This window comes from Suncus etruscus, chromosome 14, assembly GCF_024139225.1.
Source record: "Suncus etruscus isolate mSunEtr1 chromosome 14, mSunEtr1.pri.cur, whole genome shotgun sequence".
NCBI lineage: Eukaryota > Metazoa > Chordata > Mammalia > Eulipotyphla > Soricidae > Suncus > Suncus etruscus.
Window position 1 is genome coordinate 33,607,487 of NC_064861.1, and position 26,129 is coordinate 33,633,615.

Below are 26,129 nucleotides of genomic sequence, written 5' to 3' on the forward strand. Positions count from 1 at the left end.
TCATTCACAGAGCTACTCACAACAGTCCTGCTGCACTCCTGAGGCCTGAAGAGATGCCCTGTCCATCACACTAGGTCCTCTAGGGCATCAGAAGGCAACAAGGAATGGGGCTGATCCCTTTACTTGACCCATGGACACTCCACAAATTGGGATGGGCCACTTTATGGCTATGTAACCTCATTCCCACACTCCACCTTGGCACAAAGCTTGTCTGTTTCTCTGCAGGAAATGGCCCTTGTCTTGGCTTCAGGAAGCCCAATCAGCCTTACCAATGGCTGTCCTACCAGGAGGTGAGCAATGGACACAGACCCCATCCCCACTACTAGCACAGATTGTGGGCACCCTTATGGATATCAGAGGGCCCCATCTTACCTGTCTACTGAACTCCTGTCTTCAGCCTCCCGGAATTCCCAGCTACTCTGGCCAGGGGTTTGGGGTGGTGTCTTTGATTTGTCAGAATCCTACCTGGAAACTCCCCCCTCCCTCAGTATTTCATTTTCCCATCACTTTCCCTATGATCATTTGCAGGTGGCTGACAGGGCTGAATTCCTGGGGTCTGGACTTCTCCAACACAATTGTAAAGCAAGCACAGATCAGTTTATTGGTGTTTTTGCACAAAATCGGCCAGAGGTGAGCATCTGTCTAGACTGGTTTAAGAGGTGTCAGTGGAGAATTGAGGAGTTCTGTTCCCTTCTTGTAGGGTCTTGGACACAAATAAAACTGGAAGACCGTGGTCTATTCCCTTTCCACCCCCGGGCACAGGACCCTGCTTACCTGGGTTGAGGGCAGGAGAGTCTCTTTTCTCTGTGCTTATGACATCCTCAACCTATGTGTCTCCACAGTGGATCATCTCAGAGCTTGCCTGCTACACATATTCGATGGTAGTGGTCCCACTCTATGATACCCTGGGCCCTGGGGCCATCCGCTACATCATCAACACAGGTGAGGCCATGCCCTGCCTGCCACTGACAGTCCACTCTGCACCCTTGATCCTGCTTACCAACATGCCAGAGCCACAGAACAGGCTTCCTAATCCAACCTTCCCCGATGGGACTTTATCTGCAGTTTGATTCAGAGGGCTGGACTGCCTCTGCATCAACCCTTCCACGGTTTCCAGCCTTCTGAGGCTTGGAGAAGTACTGGGAACCGCTCAGTTCCCCACTCACAGCTCTGAGATTGGGACTGATCCGGGAGAATGGGTGCTCCTGGAACCCTCGACACTGGCAAGTGCGCACACACACACACACACACACACACACACACACACACACACACACACACCGTGGCACATGCAGTTCAGCATTCATTGACTTGCTGTACTGCCTGCAGCCGTGGCTTGTGCCTGCTGTGCCTGACTCTCCTTGCTGGCCTCCACAGCGGACATCAGTACTGTGATTGTGGACAAACCACAGAAAGCTGTGACCCTGCTGGAGCATGTGGAGAGGAAGGAGACTCCCGGGCTCAAGCTCATCATCCTCATGGAGCCGTTTGAAGACGCTCTGAAAGATAGAGGACAGGAGTGCGGGGTGCTCATCAAGTCCATGCAGGCTGTGGAGGTGAGGGACTGTGTCTGGGCTGCCTGCAGGGCTGCAGCTGTCTGACCATTAGCCAGAGCCAATATTTACCCTCAGGAAGGCTGTTGAGGCTGTGTGGTAGGGTGGGGATGTCCAGATATCCTAAGGCATCCCCTTCGTGATAGGCCCTATTGGCTAGCCTGCCACCGAGTTACTAACACAGACACCCAGAGGTGGATGGAGGGTGGTACCAGCCTGTCCCAGAGTCTCACCCTCCACCAGCTGACAGCAGCCTGCCTATGTCCAGGAATTTGTAGAGGAGCTTTCCAGCACCTGTTTTAAGTGCCTGGCTTACCCTTGTTGTGGCCTGCTGAAATAACACAGGACATCCCACCCTCCAAGGTACCAGGCAGCTCACTTGTCCTCTGGATCTATTGGACAGAGGCCTCTACCCCCTCTTGTTCTCCCACTAATTCTCTGCTCTTCTAACTCTGTCTATCATGCCCCCTCACAGGTTAGGGAGCTAAAGTTATGCTGGCAACTCCCCAATCCTCCAGCCAGCCCTGACCTTTCTCTTGAAACAGCTCTCTCTCATGCCACTGCCCCAAATTCAAATTCAGATACACCCGGTCATTCAGGTCAAGTTGTCTTCTCTGCTGTAGCAGGTGTATCTGGTGCCTCTCCCCTAGCATTCTCCCTTGGGTGCCTCTCCCCTAGCACTGTGTGGGGAGGGAGGCCATAGGTCTAGAAGGTACCAAGAGAAGCCACGCAAATGGCTTTTGCTGGTTAAGCCATGTCCGGCCAGGAGATCCTCAGCATTGGGTTTGGCACACCATGTTGTTCATTTGACTTTTTGCTTTGCCGAGAACTTGTGAGCATTTTAAAATAGCATTTTCTTCTTCCAGGAGTGTGGCCAGCAGAACCGTCACGTTCCTGTGGTAAGCTGACCTTCCAGCAGGTGTTTGTTAAGCACCTCGAGGGCAGATTCGCTCTTGAATCCTCACATTGCCCTTCCAGTATGCAATAACCTGGGTCAATAAGCTGCCCTGGGAGTGTCCAGGATACAAGGCAGTGCCTGTGACTGAGTTAGGTGTCAAGGAGGAAGGAGAAAGGGCAGTGAATTCTCTCTCTGGGGAATCGGGCTGTGTTAAATCAGCCTCAAGTTCCAAAGCCAGGACTCTGGAGAGATGAGGGTCTGGAAGCATATGTCGTTGCAGGAAATAATTTACACACTGAAGAGGGTGAAACAGATTTAGAAATTCTAACTCTTAAGCCTTCTGCTCCTAAGCACAGGCAGCTCTATAGGGGTGCCCGGAAATGCAAGAGAGCGTTTTCCTGAAACCTGGAGTATTTTTAGAAAAAATCAGAACTCACCCAGAGGTGGAGATTAAGTGATCTAAACACCAAATCAAGGTACTACATTCAAAGATGTTCCAATGAGTAACAAGGCATATGCTGAGTGGGAATGGCTTCTGGTTAATCCCACATCTCGCCCAGATGACTTCATAGAAAAATGCAGAAATATGAGGTAATATAAAGGGATACACATGCCAAGAGAAAGTGAATTTTCTAAAAGAAAGGCAGATGCCTCTAAATAAAAGATCGAGATGGCATAATTTTGCATGGGTGCAGCAAAAGTTGGAAAAATAGAAAGAAAAACTTTTGGCCTAAAAAACATGGTGTCCCTAACCCATGAAGCTCCTGCCATAAGACCCATTATAGGCTCCAGGCATACTAATTTGTCTAAGTCCAAAGTCTTTCTTCGAGATCCCAAGAGAAGTTCGCAGGGGCTGGAGCAATAGCATAGCGGTAGGGCATTTGCCTTGCACGTGGCCAACCCTGGACAAACTCAGTTCTATTCCCAGCATCCCATATAGTCTCCTGAGCCTGCCAGGAGCAATATCTGAGCTCAGAGCCAGGAGTAACCCTTGAGTGCAGCCTGGTGTGGTCCAAAAACCAAAATAAATAAATAAATAAATAAATAAATAGGAAAGAAAAGTTCTCCTCAATCAGTTTTTGTTGTCAGGTTACAGTAATTGGAGATACAGGACTAGTTCCCTCTGAGTGTGGCAAACTCGGGATGGGAGCAGTAACAGAACTCAGATGCAAGCCCTGGGGTCAAAGGACCCTCTGGCATCTGCTGCCTTTGTTTCTTTCTCTACTTTGTGATTCTGTGTGTGTGTATGGTCCCTGGGATGGAGTTAACAGGGAGGGTTCATTGCCTTCTAGAAAGCTCTGAGCAGGGCTCTCAGCTTTTTTGACCAGCCTCTTGTTTCTGGTCCTCCCTCCAGCTTGACCCTTCCCTTCCCCATCCCCTCTCCTCTAATCCCAGCTTTCTCCCACCCAGTCTTCAGCCTGCTCCCTAGGACCTCTCCTGGACAACCCCAGGACAGAATTCCACCTCCCATACACTCCCATACATAGCCATAGAGCTCTCTCCTGACCCCTCAGAGCTTATGGTGTCTTAGGCCACTTCCTCTCCCAGTCCCTGGGATGGAGTTAACAGGGAGGGTTCATTGCCTTCTAGAAAGCTCTGAGCAGGGCTCTCAGCTTTTTTGACCAGCCTCTTGTTTCTGGTCCTCCCTCCAGCTTGACCCTTCCCTTCCCCATCCCCTCTCCTCTAATCCCAGCTTTCTCCCACCCAGTCTTCAGCCTGCTCCCTAGGACCTCTCCTGGACAACCCCAGGACAGAATTCCACCTCCCATACACTCCCATACATAGCCATAGAGCTCTCTCCTGACCCCTCAGAGCTTATGGTGTCTTAGGCCACTTCCTCTCCCAGTTGCCTACCCTCACCTCATCTGGACAGACCTTGCTTGTCTCACTTCTTCTGTGTGTGACAGTGTCCCAGCCAGGACCAGATGTAGAGCAGTCTTGGTGGCACTCTGGCCGAGCCGTCCATGCCCCATTATAATGGCAGGCACATCTCAGGAGCAAGTTGGGCAGTGGGGCCAGTGGGACCCACTGTAAGGTTGGTGGGGCAGCTCAGTACCTAGGCCTCTATCTGTTTTTCTCACATCTTTACCTTTTTCTGGGGAACTTGCCTGTCATACTGCAGCGCCACGGCATGCTCATGCAGACCTGAACCCCTCACCACATCAGATGGGCATATACTAGTGCCAAGAGGAGCTGGCTGGTACAGAGGCCCCGGATGAGTTAGGATGCCCGTGCCAGGTCTCCTCAGCCCACCCTCTTGTCACTTCTGCAGCCCCCGGAGCCCTGCGACCTCTCCATTGTGTGTTTCACCAGCGGCACCACAGGTAAGCAAAAATCACCCAGACCATGATCCAGGGCTACTTGCATCCTCCTGGCCACCTGGCTTGTTGACTGCAGGCAACTCATGCCCTCTGTGGGCCTGGTTCCAGGACTCGGCTTCCTTCCAAAGTTGGGTTCTTCCTGCCACTCGCTGTGTCTGGCAGGAGGCTGCCCTGGGTGCCTAGATCTAGATGGATACTATACTATGGATGGGAAGGTCCAGGCTCCCTCTTTCTAGGACTTGCCTTTTCCTAGACCTGGGACAGGGTATAACCAGGGCCAGGGCTGTTCTCTACAGGGTTCCTTTCTCCTGGAGAAGCAGCTCAAACCGCTTTGCATCTGCCTCTGCCTGGCCTTTGTATTAGGTCCTAGACTGAGTATGGAGTTAGCATGTGAGCACCTGGTTTTGAATTCTACCCCCACCACTTGCTGGGGAACTGCAAACCAATCCCTTAAGTTCTCTATCTTCCTGCCCACAGTTTCTTAGATGTGTTGGGGCACATAGGAGGTGGATGATGTGTGGAAGCGCCACATAGCACCTCTGGGGGCTGGGACTGCAGCTAACAGAAAGAAGCAGGCAGGAAGAAGCCTATCATTTGGGGGCTGACTGGGGCACAGTGACTAGGGAACAAGCGAGGAGCAATGTTGGGGGAGGCAGAGGCACCATACCTTACAGTCCTGTCCACCTCACAGCTGGAGAGGTGAGCAGCTGTGGGGACTGTCTGAGTGAAGCAGCATGTGGAGGCATCTCTGTCCGCGGGTGCCTGCCTGCTTCTCCACCAGTAGCCCTCTTTCCATCTCAGGGATGACTTGGGAAGGCACTCACCTATGCCCTGTACACAGGCAGCACCTAGTCTGCCTTCTCCAGAGATAAAAGAAAGTGTGCTGCAGAAACACTTCTATGATGTGTGGCATACATTTGACCAGCCTTGTGGTCTGGACACTCCAGCTTGGTAGTTTGTGAGAAATAGGACCTTACTAAAGTGAGATGGGTTATTTATTTTTAACATTCACTCAAATGGATTCAAGGATACCCACCACTCTCTGCTAAAACCCGTCAGAAAAGAAATACTATGGTCCTTTCTCCCCTGGAGCTGACATCCAGAGCCAGCCTAGAATTTGATAATGCACTTCAGGGTTCTTGCTTTTTATGACTTTGCAGCTTGATGTTTTGATGCTATGCCCTTGCAACCTGGATAGGAGAGTCGATTGTGGCTTTAGTGTTGAGCCCTTACCTTCCAAGGGTGCATTCAGGCTTTTAGAAGATCTATAAGTCAGAGGTGCTAGGAACTGCCCCCTTATCTGGAAAAGTATTTCCTGTTGCAGAAATGTTTGCTGCCTGCTAAAGAGGCAGCCCTAATACCTATGTTTTGCTAGACCCTGCAATTGTAATCAAATTCTGAGTGTTCCTGTCTTTGTGTTAACAGTGAAATCACGTATGTGGCCTAGGGAAAAGGGGTCAGGACTGGGGCAGAGCTGAGGGGCAATGAGGCCTCTTTCATACTGTTCCCTGACTTTCTGGGCATCTGCATAAGTCTGGTAGTTAGTCCACGCATCAACCATGTGTGCTTTCAGCCTCACTTTTCACAGTGAGCAGCCTGGCTCCTGGCTGCTTATTGTTTTGTTTTATAGGGATCCTCTCTGTATTACTAGGGAATGAAGGGGCCACTTCCAACAATACTTTGCCTGGTAGTGTGGACATGAGAGTCTGGTGCTCTAGTCTGATTGTTTTGGGGCCCACCAGGACTGTACCTATCTGATGGTGTTTCTGGTGGACATGCATGGACAGGGACCAAACCTGAGGACTTAAGCAGGGAAAGCATGTGTTCTACCCTTTGATCTTCGCACCCCCTCCCCCAAACCCTGGGTGGTTCTTTCAGTGGAATTGATGGAAAATATGACCAGAATCTGGCCTTGAACTCATTATTCTGGTGCGTCATTCTGGAAAAAATTTCTTCTTGGGGTGTGATGAAAATATCTCTGGAGATTCAGAGCAAATCAGTGTTTTGGGGTCTAGTAAAGAAGGCCTGGGAATAGGAAAATGCTAGAGTTCTGTCTGTAGTCAGGGCTGGCTATAATAGGTGTGTCTGCAACTAGTTATTCATTTTAAAATAACTATTAGCTGTAATCTGAATTCCTCTCTTACAAAAAATAAAAAAAATTAAAATTAATAGGATTATTTGTCGGTACAATAGACCTCAGTTTGAGAGGTTTGGCCAGTCAGAAGGTTCACAAGACTCAAAATCTCGTGAACTTCACAACATATCCACAAATATTTGGTATATTTGTGATACTGAACAAGGAAGAAAAAAAGAAAGAAAGCATGAAAAAGTGTGATGCCTTCACAAAAATTGCAAAATAACAAAACTATTCTATGGATTTAGCAGTTAGGAGCATGGGTACCTACCTGCTAGGAAAGTGTGCCTTGGCGTATTAGAAACATTCTATTACTCAACCGGGGTACTATTTACACAGGTAAGGTAAGTTCACTCTGAAAAAAAAATAGAGTTATCTGGTCATTGTGTGTGTGTGTGTGTGTGTGTGAGTGTGTGTGTTACATTACACTGTAACAGGAAGTTTATTTTGAAAAAATAATTCTTTGTAGAGTAATGACAGCCAGTGTGGCAACTGGTAGAGGGTAGAGTGGAGTATTCGTTGTTTTTTTATTTCTTCCAGAAATAAATATTTCTTCTAGCTGAAAAGGAGTCACAAGAGACAGAGAAAAGGGGTGGTGGTGGAACACTTAATGGAAAAAAGACCCCAGATGTTTGTTTTGGTTTGGTCTGTGAAATAGAGGAGGCTTCAAGTAGCAGAAAGATGTTAAAAGGAGAATGAGGGTAGAGGTGAGATAGGCAGGAGGGCCGATTCATCAGAAAGAGAAGTCTGGACTCATTTTGTGGGAAGATGGACAAACCAGGCAGTTGCTGTTTCCATCCATCCAGGACACTTCTTTACCCAGTGTTCTGCCTTTATATATCATTCTGTGAGCCCACTCATAAACACTGGCACCAGTAGTCAAAATGCCACTTTTAGAATCTGAAGTTAGGAGAGTCTGTCCCATTCCTGCCCCACCAACCCCAATTCCCACATACTCTCCAGGGCCTAGGTGACTGTGTCTCTCATAGATGTTGCAGCAAACAAAAGATAAAAACCTGAGAAGAGGTTCCTCTGCAGCTTGGTGTTCTTAGGGTCCTCTGTGAGAGCAACTTGGAAACATTTCCATATCATGATCGAAAAGAAATTCTGCCTTAGTTAGTACTCAACCTGGGTCAGAGAAGCAAACAGAGGCTTCTCTGTTTCCTGCAGGCTCAGCACTAACCTTCCCAAAAGGCGTTTTCTTCTGGGATCTGTGCACAAGACTTACTTCTTCATGCTTTGGGACCACATTGAAATGATTTAAAAAGTCCAGGAAACACCTTAAAGTTACTATAATTACTAGCCCAGGGAAATTCTCCTTTGTAGTTCCCCCGACTCACGTGTAAGGCTGAGTTTGATCCATTGCACCACCCCATATCACTGAGTGCCATCCCAGTGCATCATGTGTGTTGCCCCTGGATACTGCAACAATATAAACAACAAAGGGAGAGCAGGGTAGGAGGGTAGGAGAAAGGGATGTGTGACTTGCATGCAAAGGGACCTGGATTTAATGCCCAATGCAACATGAACCCTCAATTACTCTTGGGGGTAATTGTAGTGTCCCACAGCACTGCTTAACCTGAGCTCTGACCTGTCCAGCTCGGTTAGTCATGTATGTCATGAGTAGTCATGGGGCCCCTGAATACTGCTTGGAACACTCTTCCAAATATAACAAAGAGAAGGGAAAAGGAAAGTTAAAAATGAACATTTTAAAAAAAAATTATGTAGCAAGTTTATGGCTTTGCTTACTCTGTTTCATTTTTAATATTTTCCCCCTTCCTTTTTCTGTTGTTGTTATGTTACGATGACCCAGCTTCTCTTGCATTACTTGCGGTGCTCACACACACTTGTTTGCGGTGCACTGAAGACCGCACATCTTTGTTGTGGTTTCGGGATCTCCAGTGGCAATGCCTCTTGGATCACGCCTGGCTTGTGGGGCAATCCGGGGACTGAACTTGGGGCATCATACCTGCACCGCAGGCACCTGCCACTGAGCCATCCCCAAGCCCCAGGAAGACATTTTTATTCAAAGGTAAACTTTTCTTGTCATGTAGGAGCGGAGAAACTAAACAGAATTGAATGACTACTGTCACTGTGAGTTTGAGCCTCGTTTGCAAGACTGAGATCATGATGATAACTTTCTCAAACCATGCATATGTTCTCCTGTTGTATTACAAATAGATTGATATGTCTAGCGAAATGAAGCTCTTTACAACACAGGATTTTATTTGTAACCAGTTTTGATTTTATACCTAGTATTTTGGGAGCATAGAACCCGATAATTGACAGGTAAAAATTTCCAGGTGATTGGTCCCCTGTGCCTGCCAGGGGCGATTTCTGAGCATAGAGCCAGGAGTAACTCCTGAGCGCTGCCAGGTGTGACCCAAAAGCCAGAAGAAAAAAAAATTTCAGGTGATGCTTTCAAGATAGTTTGTGGATCTCTGGGATTTGTGTGTAGAAAACAGTGCCGAGTGTAGCAGGACAGCCCCTGAAGAGGTTGACTGATGGAGGGATGGAGAATGAGGCCCTTTTCTTCCAGCTCGGAGCACGTGTCTGCCACCCTGTCTAGCCCACGGTTCTGAGGTGAAACGGCGGGTAAACAGCTCGCAGACAATCAGGCTCGTGGAAATATTTGCTTTATTCGGATGGACAAAACTGAAGTCCAAAGACTCCGATTCAGTTCCAGCCAGCAAAAAGCCTCTCGCCTTCCACAGACCCTTGCTCTTATAGTCCAGAGTCAGGTCCCACCCAATGGTGGGATCAGATACCAACCAATGGTGGAAGCAGAATCAGGTCCTACCCTAGGGTGGGGGCAGAATGCCAGGTCACACCCTAGGGTAGGGCACAATCACCTAATCAGATTAGGGTGAGCAACATAGTAATCCCCCAAAATATTTACATACACAATAATTCCCCCTTTTGTTTTTAGTAAACAAACAATATTGTCTACAATTATTAAAAGAAAAATTAGTCAATAATAAAAGAGCGGCTGTTTGCATAAGCGCATCACAGGAAAATGTAAAGAAAAACCTCTAACCTAAGCACAGGGTGTCTAAAACCAGAAACATGTATCAAGGAATCAACTACAAACTCCTGAGAAGATAAATCTAAGACGTACATAGATCTTTCGAAGAGACACCAGAAAGGTTGTGTAGCAGGCAAGAAGAAGCACCTTTTCTTTATTTGTTGTTGTTGTAGGTGGTGGTGGTGGTCGTTTTTGGGTCACACCTGGCAGTGCTCAGGAGTTACTCCTGACTCCACGTTCAGAAATCGCTCCTGGCAGATACCGGCATTTGAACCAATGACCTTCTGCATGAAAGGCCAACGCCTCGCCTCCATGCTATCTCTCCAGCTCCATTTTCATTCAAGTTCAGGTAGACCAGAAAGCCCATCTTTGAGGGCATTGAACTAGGCCTTTATTTCGGAAGAAGTGGCACATACACCCTCTGCACAGTGGGGAGCCACTGCAATGATGATCAATAGGTATCTGAACTTAGTCCAAGTTCTTAATCCGGTCTGAAGTCCATAAGATGTCTGAAATTGATGTCGACTATTTATAGATGGGAGCTTAAGTCACAAACCAAAACAAAATGTTTAAGGCAGAGACCCTCCCTGTGTAAATAAACAACTTGAGGGCCCATCCAAAATGGATGGAACCTTCTATAAACCTAGTATTTTGCCTATGATGCGCCCACGCAAAAAACCCTGAGAACAGACAAAAATATCATTTGGGAAATTATAGACAATAATATATAACTCACAAACCTAAAGTCAAGAAAGCAAAACCTTAATGTAATACAACATCGATTCCTAATATTAAAAACTAAAATAGAAAAACATTAATTACGATAGTCAAAAGAAGCGTAGTACCAAACATAACTTCAAAGGATTACAGTTATAGGAAAAACAATAGATGTAATTTCTACAGAGTTCAATACCAATCTGTAAATATGAGGGGTCTGGAACTCCAAAAAGACCGGCAGAAGACACTTGATGGGTCTGGAAAAGCCGGTTGAAGCCTTGTACAGGAGATAACATCAAGCTGAATGAAGAAGGAAGGCCAGTACAGTCATCCATGTGTTGGGGCATCCCCAAGCGTTACATCATTACATCATAAGTTGGTTGGGCTTCTGTATTTCCTTTGGGATCGGTGCAATCTTGGGGTAGCCATTGTAGAAACGGTCAACAATAGCATTTTGTATGTGGATGGAAAACCAGAAATTCAGATAGCACAGTTTAACTGGGATCCAGAGACTGTGGGTCTTGTCCATGGATCTTTTCTCTGGTGTTACATTGTGACACAAATCCCAGGTGGCTTCATTTCCAACAAGTTTGCAGCATATATGGTGTAAAACTCCAACAGTCATGGATTTCTTCTTCCCGCCGAGATCAGGAAGCTTGTAGTTGTGGGTGAAGGAGATGGGTTGCACATGTGAAATCCTGAAAATTAAAATGTTAAGGACTAGGAAGAGAGAAGGAAGGATAAGGAAGACTAATTTGGGGAAGATAAAGTTAGGAAAAAGGAAACTATATACAAAATATGCAGAACAGACAGACACTAAACAAGACATACATACACAGACTTCACAAAAAATATGGCCATAACACTCACTCATACTAAAAAATATTTGTTGGAAAGGATCCAAAATAGAGCAAAAGAAAAGAGAATTCAGCTGAATCAATTAAAAGCTCCTTAAAATGTAATAGCCGGCAATTGTTTAGATAAATCATTTCAAATTCACAAAAAAAAAATTTTTTTTTATGGTTTTGCCTAGCAGATCTGAAAGAGAATTTCATGCATAATACAAACATGGACAACTCTACTATACGTGTATATCAGTATATATACAAAGTTATTGTATAACAGTAACTTTATGATAATCAATCATAGGCAAGAAGCACTGTGAAGAAAGTCCACCTAAAATTATCATTATGTAAGCGTCTTAAAACCTAAATTGAGGGAAATAAAGCAATAATGTTAAAATAAAAAGAGTGAAAGTCGTTAAATGAGTATACCTAGAAAGAAAAACAACATTAATATGATGAGAAATTTCTCTTTCAGGTGAACCTTGACTAAATTAATTTGTAAAATTTCATGATTAACTGAGACCTAGAGCAATAATGAAATTAAGACATAAATCCATCCTACAAGGAAACACATTGGGGATTCATGATTTTCAATCTATATTCATTGATCATGCCTGTGGAAAGAATCCTAGAGCATTAATAGCAACTGATAAGGAAGTAAAATGATTATCTGGTGTTCATTGTAGATCTCTAAGAAGTATAAAACAGGATGTATGCTGCTGTGGATTTCACCAATGTATTAGGGACTTTTTTGATCTTCTTGTCATCAAAATTGATCCAGTGTTGTTTTGCAGCAATTTTACAGTATGAAGTACAGTGTCCATAGTGAACTTTACCATAATGGTTTGACACCGATGATAAGTTGTATTTCTTAATCTTGCTTTTATTCTCTGAAGTGAATTCCTCTAAATTGAGGTCTTCTAAAGGAAAATCTACGTAAGTATGCAATTTTTTTATTTGTTTGCCATCAAAAGCAAAACGTTTCAAGTGTATTATAAGTACTGGTGGCAGTTTCCATAAGTACGTTTTCTTTGAAAAATCCCTTCTATTTTTGCAACTGTTGCACAGAACTTTGTTGTCATTTCTTAATTCTTCTTCTTTAAAAAATTCAGAGAGGCATTCCTGTAATGTACATTTATCTGTAGATGTAACAGCCAAAGACAAATGAACAAATGTCTCATAAACCTCAGACTTTTGGTGGCAAGTGAGACACTGGAGTATAGATTTGAATTGTCCTTGAAAGAGATCATAAATAATAGATTTATGAGCCTTTTGGTGTTCTGGACTAAATTGTTCATAATTTTCATTTCCCATGAGATGTGTAGTTTTGTCTGTCATTAGATTTACAGTAAGCAAGTCCTGATGTAATCCCTCTATTAGGAACATCAGTAGTTCGTGAGGATCCTGCTGATTGTGTCCAGCAAACTGGTCATTAAGTAAACCAATTGTTACTTTGAAGCTTTCAGGGTTAATATATCTATGAAATCCATTTCCCATGGTTTTGATGAGCCGACCAAATTCTTCGGCTAATTTACCTTCATGCCCCATTGGATTTTTCTTGTTAATATCCTTTTTATAATGATCTTTATAAAAATACTGAGTTAAGTCTGAAATATTATACAAGCATTGCAATATTGAGTTCATGTAGCAAGAGTTTCCTATATTTTGGAGCCCAGTTAAGACAGGTTCCTGTCTTTCCTTTTGCATCTCGGAGTGTAAGGGTTTATCACTACCATCAGTCTCACTCATTGTATGGTGTGTGACAGCTAAATCGTTCCCTGCCCCAGAGACCTTAGTAATATTACTGCTGTTAGTGTCTGAAGTATTCTGTTTTTTCTCTGAAGGGGAGTTTGTAGTCTGAACCTGATCATTTGTGCTAGCCCGATTTCTAACAAGACGTAATGGAACCCAAAATTTCTTGGGAGGGTCATCATTTATAGAAACATAGGCATAACCCCTTCCTCTTAGGAGAAGATAGCCAGCTATCCATTTTTCATCCTCCTTGATCCAAATAGGTTTATGGGTTGTTTCTTGTCTCTGAATATCTTCTTTAAAATGTCTTTCCGCTGCAGTGTAGCTTTCCCCTTGGGGTAAGTTAAAGTAATTTAGTGTGATAAGAGTCAAAGACAGCAAATCCGTTGGTGGTAAACCTCTTTTTCTATTTTTTTGTAATTGAGTTTTTAAGGTTCTGTGAGTCCTTTCTACAATGGCCTGTCCCCTACAATTGTAAGGAATTCCTCTGAGATGTCTTATCTGCCATTCCTTACAAAAAAATTCAAAAGTTTTGCTAACATAGGCTGGCCCATTATCAGTTTTTATAGAATATGGAATACCCATCACAGAGAAACATTGTAAAAGAAAACTACAAGCAGCCTTAGATTTTTGAGAAGACATGGGAATTGCCCACATAAACCGAGAATAAGTGTCCACCACAACATGAAGATAAGGTTTCCTTGGAAATAAATCTGTTTGAGTTATATCCATTTGCCAAAGTTCGTTAGACTGTAAGCCTCTTGGGTTTGCTCCTGCTATGTGAGTCTTTTTTGTTAACGGTGCACATACGTTGCAGTTTTCTACGATTTCTCTAGCTTGCCTCCATGGAATTTGGTAATTCACATGTAAACGGCGAGCATTTGTGTGTAGGGCTGAATGTTCCTCTACAGGTGATTTAAATATAGGCATTGCTAGCAAGTCAGCAGTTTTATTTCCTTGAGCCATAGGTCCTGGAAGACCTGAGTGGGCTCTAATATGTGTGATGAAGATGGGCTCAGTTCGTTTTTGAAGAAGCTGCTGTAATTGTTTAAGTAAGTCCTGTATGATCGGGTTATTAGCATTAAGGGATGCAGTGGCTATCACATGACATAAATTTACCACATACAAAGAATCAGAAACTATATTCATGGCTTCAGATACATTTTCTAATAGGTAAATTAACGTTGCTAATTCAACTTTCTGTGCAGATTTATATTTGGTATCTATGGTCATATTAATGTTGTCTCCAGTTATTCCTCCTTTTCCATTTTGGGATCCATCAATGTAAAAAACCTTGGCATTGGGAATAGGGGAATCCCGAACAATTGAAGAAATAACAAACTGAGTTTTCTTTAAAAAGTCCCAAATTTTTCCTGCTGGATAATGGGAGGATATTTCTCCTGTGAAATCTGAGAGGGCCCTTTGTAGAGATTCATTAATTGGCAATATTGACTCAATTTCCTTTTTTGGTACTGGCAAAACTATTATATCTGGATCAAAACCTAGTAAAGATATAGATCTGAGTCTTGCCTTGATAATAATCTCTGAAATCAGTTGTAAGTAGGGGACAACTGAGCGAGGTTGTTTGTTATGTAAATACACCCATTCCAAAGGTCCTGACTGTTGCATCAAGGCCCCTGTGGGGGTTTCTATAGTAGGGAAGATTAACAGTAATACCTTTTCTCCTGGGATGAATCTTGAGAGAAACGATTTTTGTAATCTGCTCAAGAAGATGTCCAATTCATTTTTTGCAGCTGTTGTTAAATTTCTCGGGCTATCTAAAGCAGGATCACCCTCCAACGTTTTAAACAGATTAGATAACTCTGCATTTGGGATTCCTAGTGCAGGGCGGAGCCAATTTACGTCACCTAAAAGTCTCTGAAAATCATTAAGCGTTCTGAGGTTTTCTTTTTTGATAGAAAATTTTTGTGGACGTATAGACGTCCGGTCCAAAATAAAACCCAAATATTGATACGGTGGCATTATCTGTATTTTTTCTAAAGCTATTTTCAGTCCTGATGTTTGTAAACAGTCAGTAACATAAGAGTATAATTCCTGTAAATCTGTTTCGTTGTTCATTGTGAGCAAGATATCATCTGTATAATGAAATATCATGGCTTGAGGAAATTTTTCACGAGCAGGGCTCAAAACCTTATCTACAAAAAACTGACACATGGTTGGGGAATTCAGCATGCCTTGGGGGAGAACAGTCCATTGGAAACGTCTGCAGGGATGGGTATTATTGAGAGAAGGAACTGAGAATGCAAAACGTTTTTTATCATCTGGGTGGATAGGAATATGGTAGAAGCAGTCTTTCAAATCAATTATAATTAGTGGCCATTCCTTTGGAATAACTACAGGTGATGGTAAACCAGTCTGCAATTTGCCCATAGGTATCATGGATAAATTTATAGCTCTAAGATCCATCAAAAGTCTCCATTTACCGGATTTCTTTTTTATAGTGAATATAGGTGAATTCCATTGAGAAAAAGATGGTTCAATATGTCCTAAACTTAGCTGTTCCTCCACTAATTCTGTCAGCACCTTTAATTTATCAGTTTTAAGGGGCCACTGACCTGTCCAAATTGGTTCATCAGATTTCCATTTTATTTTTATTGGTGCTGGTGTTTTTACGGTAGTGGCCCCCACTAAAAATTTTGGGTTTTTAAATCAAAAGAAGGTTCGGACTCTTCTGGAGCTAATGGGATGTGGAATTCTGCTTTCCACTGTTTGTGTAGGTCACGGCCCCACAGGGATGGTGAAAATGGGCCCACGTGAGGTCTGATTATTGCTTTTTGATTTTCTGGGCCGTAAAATAGTATAGTCCTCGTACTCAACAGACAGGAACTCAGGCCTCCTATTCCTTCTAGGGAATACGGGATTTCCTGAAGAGGCCAATTTTCTGGCCATTCTTTATCAGAAATTACGGTAACCTGAGCACCCGTATCTATCATTCCATCAAAGGGTTTGCCTTCCAAGTGAAGTTTGATCATTGGGTGTTCATCTTTACATTTAGTAACCAGAGCCACGATTGGGTTTTGAGCAGCACCCGGATCTGTGCTTCCAAAACCTCCAATTCTAGTCTTATCTGAAGTCCCAAATTTGACATAAGGCACTATTACTATCTGGGCAATCGCTTCTCCTTTTTTAAAGGTCCATGTAACTGGTACAGTAATAACTACAATGATTTCTCCCATGGAATCTGAGTCAATGACACCAGTGATTACTGATATACCCTTTATGTTGAGGGAACTTCTGCCAAGAATCAAACCCATGGTATCTGGGGGTGGCGGGCCTACAATGCCAGTTTCTAACATGTAAGGGCATGCTCCTGGGTAAATTGTAATGTCCTCTGGGCATAATATGTCTAATCCGGCACTCCCTGAAGTAGAGTGGATTAATTCCCTTATCGTGATGAATTTTCTTGGGCTGGGCTTGGAAGGATTATTGTCTGTGAACTTTGCCCCTGATTTGGAAGGGCCTGGGGGGAGGCCCTGTGGGCGTTTCCCTGCATCTTGTATGTGTGTTCTTGGGGAGCTGAATTTATAAGGAGACGACAATTTCTTTTGATATGTCCCTGTTTTCCACAATGGTAGCAGGCGATTTGCCTCCTGGGGACTGTGTTGAAACCTCTACTTAGGTTATTATTAATGAGGTTTCTGGATCTGCAATCTTTCGCCCAGTGGCGACCCCTTTTGCATTTTGGGCAAAGACCTGGTTTCCGGAAAGTGTTCTGTCCCCGAGGGGAGTAAGACATTGTTCCCTTGGTAACTGGGAAGGTTTGTACTGAGTCTGAGTGGGGTGGGGGTTGGGGTTCCACATAGACATTCCGGCAGGCATAAAGGTAATCATTCAGATCTGACTTTTCATTTAATGTATTCAATACTAATCTACAGGCTGAATTTGCATTATGATAGGCCACAGATTTTACTAGGAAGTTTCTAATCTCCTCATCTTCCACCTGTAACTTCAGAGCATCTTTAATCTTACCTACAAACTCTGCAAATGACTCATAAGGGCCTTGGGTAATTTTTAAAAAGTTTCCTCTACCAATGCTGTTAGAATCAATTTTTTCCCATGCTGACAATGCAATCTCCCTGATTAAATTTAAGATTTCCTTAGGTAAAGCTGCTTGTGTCTGAATATTTGCAAATTGATTTTCTGCCATCAATAATTCATACGATAGAGTAACACCTGCCACTTGCTTTTTCATACCATCCGGACTATATAATTTAGCTTTTACGCCTTCTGAATAGTACATTTCCCATTCAGTTCGCTGTTTAGACGACAGGCATATTTCAGCGATTCTTTTAAAATCATACAAAGTCCAAGATGAGTTATGACTCCAAAGTCTTAATAACTCCACACTGTATGGCGATTTTGGCCCATTTTCTTTACATGATCTTTTAAACCGATCTAATTCTTCCATCTGATAGGGTACATAGTTAGAAACATTTACCCCGTCTATAGGGGATAAGGCCTGATTAGCAAAATTACTCTGAATAGAGCTCTGAGACTGAGCATGTGGTTCATTTTTTGAATCTGCTCTGCTCTGCGATTCAATTTTGTGACTAGAAGGAGGCATACTTCGTGGAGTTAGCACTGGAGGTAGATCATTATCTGAGTCACTACTGTCAAGCAATTCACTAGAATCAGGCTTAACATTCTGAGTTGTTTTTCTTCCAGCAAAAATTTCTATATTGTTGATGGTGGGGCTGGATTCGTCAGCCTGCACCTTGGTCTGAGTTTTCGTCAGATAAATTTCCTTATTATCTATACTGGTTTTAGCCTCACCATTTCTACACTTTCTATTTCCTAAATAGAAATAACAGCAAATAACTATGCTCATAATAATAACGTTAGTCAACACAGAAATTCCACAAACTATGATGGCTAGAGACACTACACTTTTCATTTGAAATATAGACCACAACCATCCAACTGCAGTGATTGTCCTTAGATCAAAACCAATTAGTTTTAAACAAAATGGAATGATCCACTTGTATACTAGAGCACCAATGCGTAAGACTAAGGGTGGTAAAATCCACATGACTAACCACAGAAACCATTTGATGGTCAGCATAGGAAATTTCCAATGAAATATTTCACTTACAGTTCTGAGGGTCCAGGGTTCATGTCCCTGTTCGGGCGCCATTATGTAGCAGGACAGCCCCTGAAGAGGTTGACTGATGGAGGGATGGAGAATGAGGCCCTTTTCTTCCAGCTCGGAGCACGTGTCTGCCACCCTGTCTAGCCCACGGTTCTGAGGTGAAACGGCGGGTAAACAGCTCGCAGACAATCAGGCTCGTGGAAATATTTGCTTTATTCGGATGGACAAAACTGAAGTCCAAAGACTCCGATTCAGTTCCAGCCAGCAAAAAGCCTCTCGCCTTCCACAGACCCTTGCTCTTATAGTCCAGAGTCAGGTCCCACCCAATGGTGGGATCAGATACCAACCAATGGTGGAAGCAGAATCAGGTCCTACCCTAGGGTGGGGGCAGAATGCCAGGTCACACCCTAGGGTAGGGCACAATCACCTAATCAGATTAGGGTGAGCAACATAGTAATCCCCCAAAATATTTACATACACAATACCGAGAAATTTCTTAATGTAGACATGGGTTTAAGGAGAGATGCTGGGCCCGGAGAGATAGCACAGCGGCGTTTTGCCTTGCAAGCAGCCGATCCAGGACCAAAGGTGGTTGGTTCGAATCCCGGTGTCCCATACAGTCCCTCGTGCCTGCCAGGAGCTATTTCTGAGCAGACAGCCAGGAGTACCCCTGAGCACCGCCGGGTGTGACCAAAAAACAAAAAACAAAAAAAAAAAAAAAGGAGAGATGCTGGGACAGAAGGATAAGCAGTGGCGAGACAGCCCATGGATCTTATTCTTTTCAGAGAGAAGACATTTTAACATTTTACCTATTCTAATATGCAACTTTTAAAATCCCTCAACCTTCTCTGTGACCTGGGTCATCTGTGATTTGCAATATGGGTCTAAATGCCAGATCACAGTGTACATCCTGCCCACAGGCATCTCGGTCAGCAGTGATGGTGCTGTTACTGATTTCTCAGACAAATGGGTCACCAGTAAGATGAGCATAGAGGCCTCATGGTGTCTTATGAGAGCAACGTTTTTTTCTTCTCCATCTGTTTCTTTAAACTTGCTCCTTGGAGGAGTCCTTTTTCTATCCTGGGATAAAAAAAAAAGGCCGGTGCCCATTTTCTGGTCACTCTCAGGTAATAATTACAAGTCCCATGGTCATTGTAAGTGACAAATAGAATTTATAAGTGTCAGTCGTAGGTAGGAATTGGTCTAATTCATAAAGACCTGCCTCTGGTTGTGTGGGCTAGTCAGCGGGGAAGGCACTGTCTGCCTTTCTGATTACCTCTGGTTTCTTCTCCTCCAGTTTGCTATTGGTTTCTGCCTCCCCACCCCACCCTCCACCCCCGGAGTAAGTGTGAAGGGAGAATAAGTAAGTGGGATATGCAAGTTAGGAGATGATTTTGGTTAAAGGTCTAAAACAAACTCAACATTTTTCATGACACCTTCAGGAATCCTCCTAATGTAATTGTCTGCTTCATGCTTCCCTGCAGCTTCTACCTCTGGGGCACTTCTCCCTAATACTCAAGGACACTAGTCCCTTTTACCTCGGTAAACTGGCATTTGAACAAGGTCCATTTTTTAACCTGCCATTCCTCACCAACCCCCCTCAGACTGTGATATTCTTTCTACAGACACATTTTATACAAGTTCATGTGATTTATTAGTTTGGGGCAATCTGACTTCTTCACCTTTATCATATGGTCTCTCAGCTGTAGGATATACAAATGAACTTTTTCATAGTGTCTAAATTAAATTAGGTTTCAGGATGGGGTTTGGGAGAGAGTACCCTTCATTCCTTTTCTTTTAATAGGCTATAGAACTTTCCCCCAAAGCAGGTCTCCTACAAATTCATTTGCATACTTTGAAATGGGCCATTTGAAAGAACAGTTTTGTGCTATTTAGTGTGTCCTCTTTTCTGATATCTATCCACTTAAGCAGGTGATGATTACCTGGCTAATACACTGGCCTATTTGATATTTCCTGGGTAAACTCCTTTGTGGAGTTTCACAGCTGCTGTATGTGCTGTCTCAGTGGGAACTTTTGCCTTATATCCTTGTACTCAGCTTCTATTCTTAGATATTAGTGAATTCTAAGGTGAATGCCCTTTCCTGTTCCATAGGTATGAAATTGCTGGGATTTTGACAGCAGTTTTGTGCTCCCCCAACACACACACACACACACACACACACACACACACACACACACACACGACAAAACTGGACTCTCTCCTAAGCTTGCTGTGTCCTGGATTCCCATGTAACCTCTGGCATTTGAGTTATCTGGGTACCTCAGGCTTCTTCATGAACAGGAACAGAAGTTGTGTGTAAACCAAGAATGTCCCATACAGGCACAGGTAGAAGTACTGCGCTGTACAGGGGGCTCCAGCCAGGCCTCTCTGGATGAAAAATGCAAGGTAATATCCTGCCAGCAAATTGGCTGCAGCTTTCTCTGACTAGCCCTGCTCAGACTCAGAGAGCAGCATATGATATGGAGTAAATTTGAACAATGGAGAGAATTCTACGCTCCCCCAGTGGAGACAGGAGAAGGGAAGGTATAGGTCAAAATACCAGCCCTGAGGATGGGAGGTTTGTGATGGTGCTGGGGATAGCTGCCTGGGGCGCTGTTCTCAGGAAGTGACTCTTGGGCCTCCAACTAATTTACTTTCTTGCTTTCTTGCTTTCTCTTTTCAGGGAACCCAAAAGGTGCGATGCTCACCCATGGGAACGTGGTGGCTGATTTCTCAGGCTTTCTAAAAGTGACAGAGGTGAATAGAATAGACGCACTAATGCAGGTGTCTCTTGAGGACATATTGAAGCCTCAGAAGGGTTTTTTTTTTTTTCCTTGCTATTTTCTTTTCTCCCCTGACATGATCTGAGCTGCTGGCATTGACAGGCTGGTGTGTTTGTTGTCATTAAAGTAACCCTTTCTTACAGACACTTTCACCCCAGATGTTGAAATGGTCTGTGCCAAGAGCATATTTAGTTAATTTCTTGATTTATTAATTGCTTAATAAAGCTCAGTTAATTCAGCTCAATTCTTTCCCAATCATATAAATCCTTATTTCTTTTTTCTCTTTTTTTTTTGCAAGAGGGGGTGGGCCCCCCAGCTGTGCTCAGAAACCTGGGACCACTCCCAGCTGTACTGGTCCCAGTGGGCCTGATATTTCAGGGATCAGCTCCTCCACATGTGGCTTTTTGAGCGAGGCAGTTCTGGGGACCACCAAGGCCATCCCAGTGTTTTGGGAGATGTGTGGTGCCAGTAATCGGCCTTCCCATCATGCAATGCGTGTGCTCTACCCTGTTGAGATATCTCTCCTGCCCCCTATTTTTAATTTTTACTTCAAAAATTAAGACACCCATTGGTTGTACCTTTATTTAAAAAGTAATATTTAATAACTTATTTTTCGAGTAAGTCAGGATTTAATTTAGTCATTTTGTGTTTAAGGACTACTAGAGTCTGAGAAACAGTGGCAATTGTTTATTTATAAGGCTGTTTTTAAAAGTAAATCTAAAATTTTAAAATGTTTTATATCTGAGCCTGATAAAAGTTTATTAGCATTTTATAACCATCTAAGAAAGAAGGATCTTTTCCTGTTGGAGGTAAGTATTTTACTATCCTATTGCTTCAAAAGGAGAAAAGAATATACATTTTATTTAAGTGAAACCTCTTCTCCAAGATGGAGAAAAATCATTATCTACATTCTTACTATATAATTTTATGGAACACGTGCCCCCAAAAGCCCCAGAATTTAGTAGAAACGGCTCAGAGGCTGCTGAAGCTCCACCCTGATCAGGAATCATGTACCATCTTCCCAGGGCTGATTTCATTCAGAAACCAGCCTGGAAGAAGGAAGGCTTGAACCAAGTAAGAGTTCCAGAGGCCTTGTTCTTGATGGCTGTCCATTCTATGATATGTAGGTGGGCCCTACTGTGCTGTGGCACCAGATGCCCATTGTCCACCCGTGGGCAATTTTCCTAGGCCATGACTTGAGTTCAGCTACCAGTCTAGAGCTCTGCTGTGAGCCCAACATTGTTGGAGCGCAAGCCCTAGCTACCGTTGATGTAGTCTCAGGGATTTTTGGGCCTCATTTCTCTGGAAGTTCTAGAAAGTGTGACAAGACCAGACACTCTGAATCCCTGTCCCAGTGGCCAAAGAGTGGGGAATGGAACCTCCCATTCCTTCAGCTGCAGGAAGGAGGGTGGAGAGCCAGGCTGGCGCCTGCTGCCTACAAGTGAGATCAGTCCCTGAGGAGACTTCCTTGCGGAGCTGGGCTCTGCTGGTTTCTATGTGCTTCATTTGGCTCTTTGCTTCTGCAGATAACCTAGACACACTGGCGCTGCGACCTAACACTCCGCTTCCTATGCTGCCCTGTCTGTCTTTTTATTTTCTCTTTCATTCTCTTTTCTTTCTGCACCCTTTGCCTCCCTCTCTCATTTCTCATACCTTCTCTCCCTCTCCTGCTCTTCCACCCTTTTTCATCTTCCCTCCCTCTCTTCCCCGTTCTCCCCACTTCCCTCCCTCCTCTTCCTGTTTGCCCTTCTAGGACCATTTTCTCTTTATTGTTTTTTGATTCTCTTGTTGTCTTCCTGTCAGTGTTTCTTTCCTTTCTGTCTCCCATGCCCGTCACCTGCAGAAAGTGATCTTTCCGAGACAGGACGATGTGCTCATCTCCTTCCTGCCTCTGGCTCACATGTTTGAGAGAGTGATCCAGGTAAGACGTCCACCTGACTGACGGGCCTTGCCGGGCTCCTTGTGTTTTCTTGCAGAGCCAGTGGGCTCCCACATGTGCGGATGTGCACATTTCCTATTTGCCTTTAGCACACATGTTTGACCGAATGGTGCAGGTAAGGCCCTGGTTTCAGGGAGGCACTATTTGTGCCAGAATTCAGAACCCTATCAGAGTGTCATGTGTCATTGGTGGCTTAGAACTAATATTGCCTGTCCTTAGAAGATACCAGAAGTGCCAGGTCTCCCACCTGGCCTACCTGGGAGCATTGTTCCAGGAAAGCATCCCACTGAGGGCTTTGGTTCAGAGACCACTGTAGCCTTGTAGACCTTTTCTACAAGGTCTCTGTGCAGTGCAGCTTCTCTTTCTACCCCACACAGTTATATTTAATGCCTTCTGTGACTGTAACTTTCTACCAAATAAGGTAGTAAATAAGGCAGTTGGGGTTTACACTGTCATGACCCTTCAGGCTTTGGTGGGACTCAATTGGGAACACCTGAAATGGGCCACACAGGGGTACAAAGGGAGTGAGGGGAAAGAGTCTACTTGTGGTCATGGGTATGGAGGGTATATGTGGGTGAATCACTCAAGAGACCAGCCTGTGAATACACTATCTCCTGAGCTGCTCCCATCTTCCTTTGGTGGAGACGGTGTATGTGGTACAACAGGCTGTCAGCCCTGCTGTGATCAGGTCTCTCAAGTGTGTGACTCAGAGCAACAACTCCCTTTGCCTCTTAACTGGAAAATGGAGACTAGGAATCCTGTCTGTCTTATGGGTTTGCTGTTAGCAATTGGGAAAGGAGCATAGAACTGTACCTGGCTTATGCCAGGTTCCTCTGAAAACCAGTCAGGCTTCCTCTAGACTTATCCAGAGCCAATATTAGCAGAATTTCCTGTCCACTGGAGCCCTGAGCACTATCCCAGAGTTGCTGGGGTGTTCACAGAGAAATCTACAGGACCAGAGTAGACCCAGTGATAAAAGATGGGCTAGTGTAGCTCAGAGATCCAAGTCCCCAGAAAGGCTCTGATCCAGAGCTTAGGGATTCAATGAGGGGAAGCTTCCAGTGAGACAGGCTGCTCCAGTATCTTCCAGTTACTCAGCAGCCCTTATTCATCCTTTCCTAGTGGGACTCAGTGGTATAGTGAGGTGGGAGTGGGCAGAGGGACACTTCAGTGTCTCATGGAATCTACCAGATCTGGATTGGGGATCACGGGTACCCCATCTGTAGTGCAGCTCTGTAGTCTAGCTGGGGTGACCCTCTGAAGGACCCTCCTTGCTGTCTTCTCCCTTCAGTCTGTCGTCTACTGCCACGGAGGGCGCGTCGGCTTCTTCCAGGGCGATATCCGTCTGCTTTCAGATGACATGAAGGCTCTGTGTCCCACCATCTTCCCTGTAGTCCCACGGCTGCTGAACCGGATGTATGACAAGGTGAAGCCCTGAGAAACCTCTGGTCTGGCTGATGGGCTGCAAACTTGTTGAATTGTTTGGCTCAGGCCCAAGCTGCTCTTTGTGTGGTCTCCACTACTAGGCATGTCTCTTCCCTGGCAGTCCCTGGCTTTCACTTCTCTACTTGTTCTCCCTATTCTTCAAAACCCTAATGGGGAAATTTTTACTGCCCCCTGCACTCCCACCCACTGCCCTGATATTTCTATTTGGTCATACAAATGCCACAGTGTACCCCAAATTTCCTTCTGTTAATTGTTAGTGCATGGGATGTCACACCTCTGGTGACTTATATAGGAACAAAGTGGAGGTAGGGGGACCACAGCTCTGATAGCTGTTTCTCCCAACTGTTCCTCAGATTTTCAGTCAGGCAGACACACCATTAAAGCGCTGGCTTCTGGAGTTTGCTGCGAAGCGTAAACAGGCTGAAATTCGCTGTGGAATCATTAGAAACAACAGTATCTGGGATGAAATCTTCTTTAATAAGATTCAGGTAAGAAAAGCAGGTGAGCTGAAGCAATAGTATAGCGGGTAGAGTGTTTGCCTTGCACATAGCCAACCTGAGTTTGATCCTCCATATCCCATATGAGCACCAGAGCCATGAGTAAACCCTGAGCAGGTGTGGCCAAAAAAATGGAGGAAGGAAAGACAGAAAAGAAAACAGAGAAAGGGAGAAAAGAAAGAAAAATGAGGATTATAAAGCTATCTCTCAATACTTGATGACAGCCTTACAGAGAAGTTCATCCCAGTAACCTGAAATTTTTTAAATGTATCAGTCATAAAGGTAAAGCTTCACTTTAACACCACTGAACTTCTAAAGAACTAATTTTTGTTCTTTAGAGAACAGAAAGCAGCAAGGACTCTCCTGAAAAGTAGGTAGGTCCTTAGACCTCTCCAGCATCAGGACAACTTTGCCCTTCTTGCCAGGTTCACCAGAGAGCCAGTGGGACATGAACGTTTTTTTCCCACCCTGGAGCCCTTGCCAGGGAAGCTTTTCCTTAGTGCTTAGGTCTGTGTAAAGAGATGGTCAAGAGTCTTCTTTTTTTCTTCTTATTTCCCATCCCAATCCACGCCAAGCAAAAAGTGCTCATTTTAAGATCCTCTATAATATTTTCAAACTCTATCTGACCCAAGGAATTTGTCACTAGTTAGTAAAGCTACTCATCTTCTCTTAGCATATTTTTAGCTATGAAAATGAATATTTAAACACTCTCATCTCAAGTTACAGAAACAAAGTGTTTAAAGAATTCTTTGTCCTCTGCAGTTTATAGTAAATAGAGCTTAATATTGATTTCTACATGGAGAAAAAAAAAAGTTATGCCATTAAACTGGAAGTGGGAAGAAATTGTCCTAAGTAATTGTTTTTGGATGCTTGCAGTGGCAAGAGAGTGAGGGAGCAACTGTGCACATTAAGGAAGAGAGAATCAAAATGGTAGGATGCTCCTCAGGTCAATGCCTTAGTTCTCAGAGGACACAAAAGGGGTGGCTATAATTTGGTTGAGTCACAAAGCTAATTGGTTCATATGGAAGAAGAAAGAATTTTTTCAATTCCTGTGTTGAATAGCCTCCAATCTCCTTTCAGTCCCTAGTCTGGGGTCCAGGTAAATCCA

At 44.1% G+C, this 26,129-nt stretch overlaps 1 protein-coding gene across 4 annotated transcripts in view; it reads left to right on the forward strand.

Annotated features, from left to right (window-relative positions):
• The window catches only part of ACSL6 (acyl-CoA synthetase long chain family member 6), a 79,532-nt gene that overhangs the window by 21,573 nt on the left and 31,830 nt on the right, over positions 1-26,129 (forward strand). For 3 of the 4 annotated variants that reach the window (XM_049786731.1, XM_049786734.1, XM_049786733.1), the window contains exons 4-13: positions 226-290; positions 529-630; positions 843-942; positions 1,378-1,556; positions 2,420-2,452; positions 4,724-4,775; positions 21,040-21,113; positions 22,983-23,060; positions 24,370-24,504; positions 24,878-25,012. In XM_049786731.1, the coding sequence (XP_049642688.1) occupies positions 226-290; positions 529-630; positions 843-942; positions 1,378-1,556; positions 2,420-2,452; positions 4,724-4,775; positions 21,040-21,113; positions 22,983-23,060; positions 24,370-24,504; positions 24,878-25,012 (953 nt within the window). Of the gene's footprint in view, positions 1-225; positions 291-528; positions 631-842; positions 943-1,377; positions 1,557-2,419; positions 2,453-4,723; positions 4,776-21,039; positions 21,114-22,982; positions 23,061-23,115; positions 23,194-24,369; positions 24,505-24,877; positions 25,013-26,129 lie in introns of all 4 variants that reach the window. The other variant, XM_049786732.1, reaches the window with a different exon arrangement.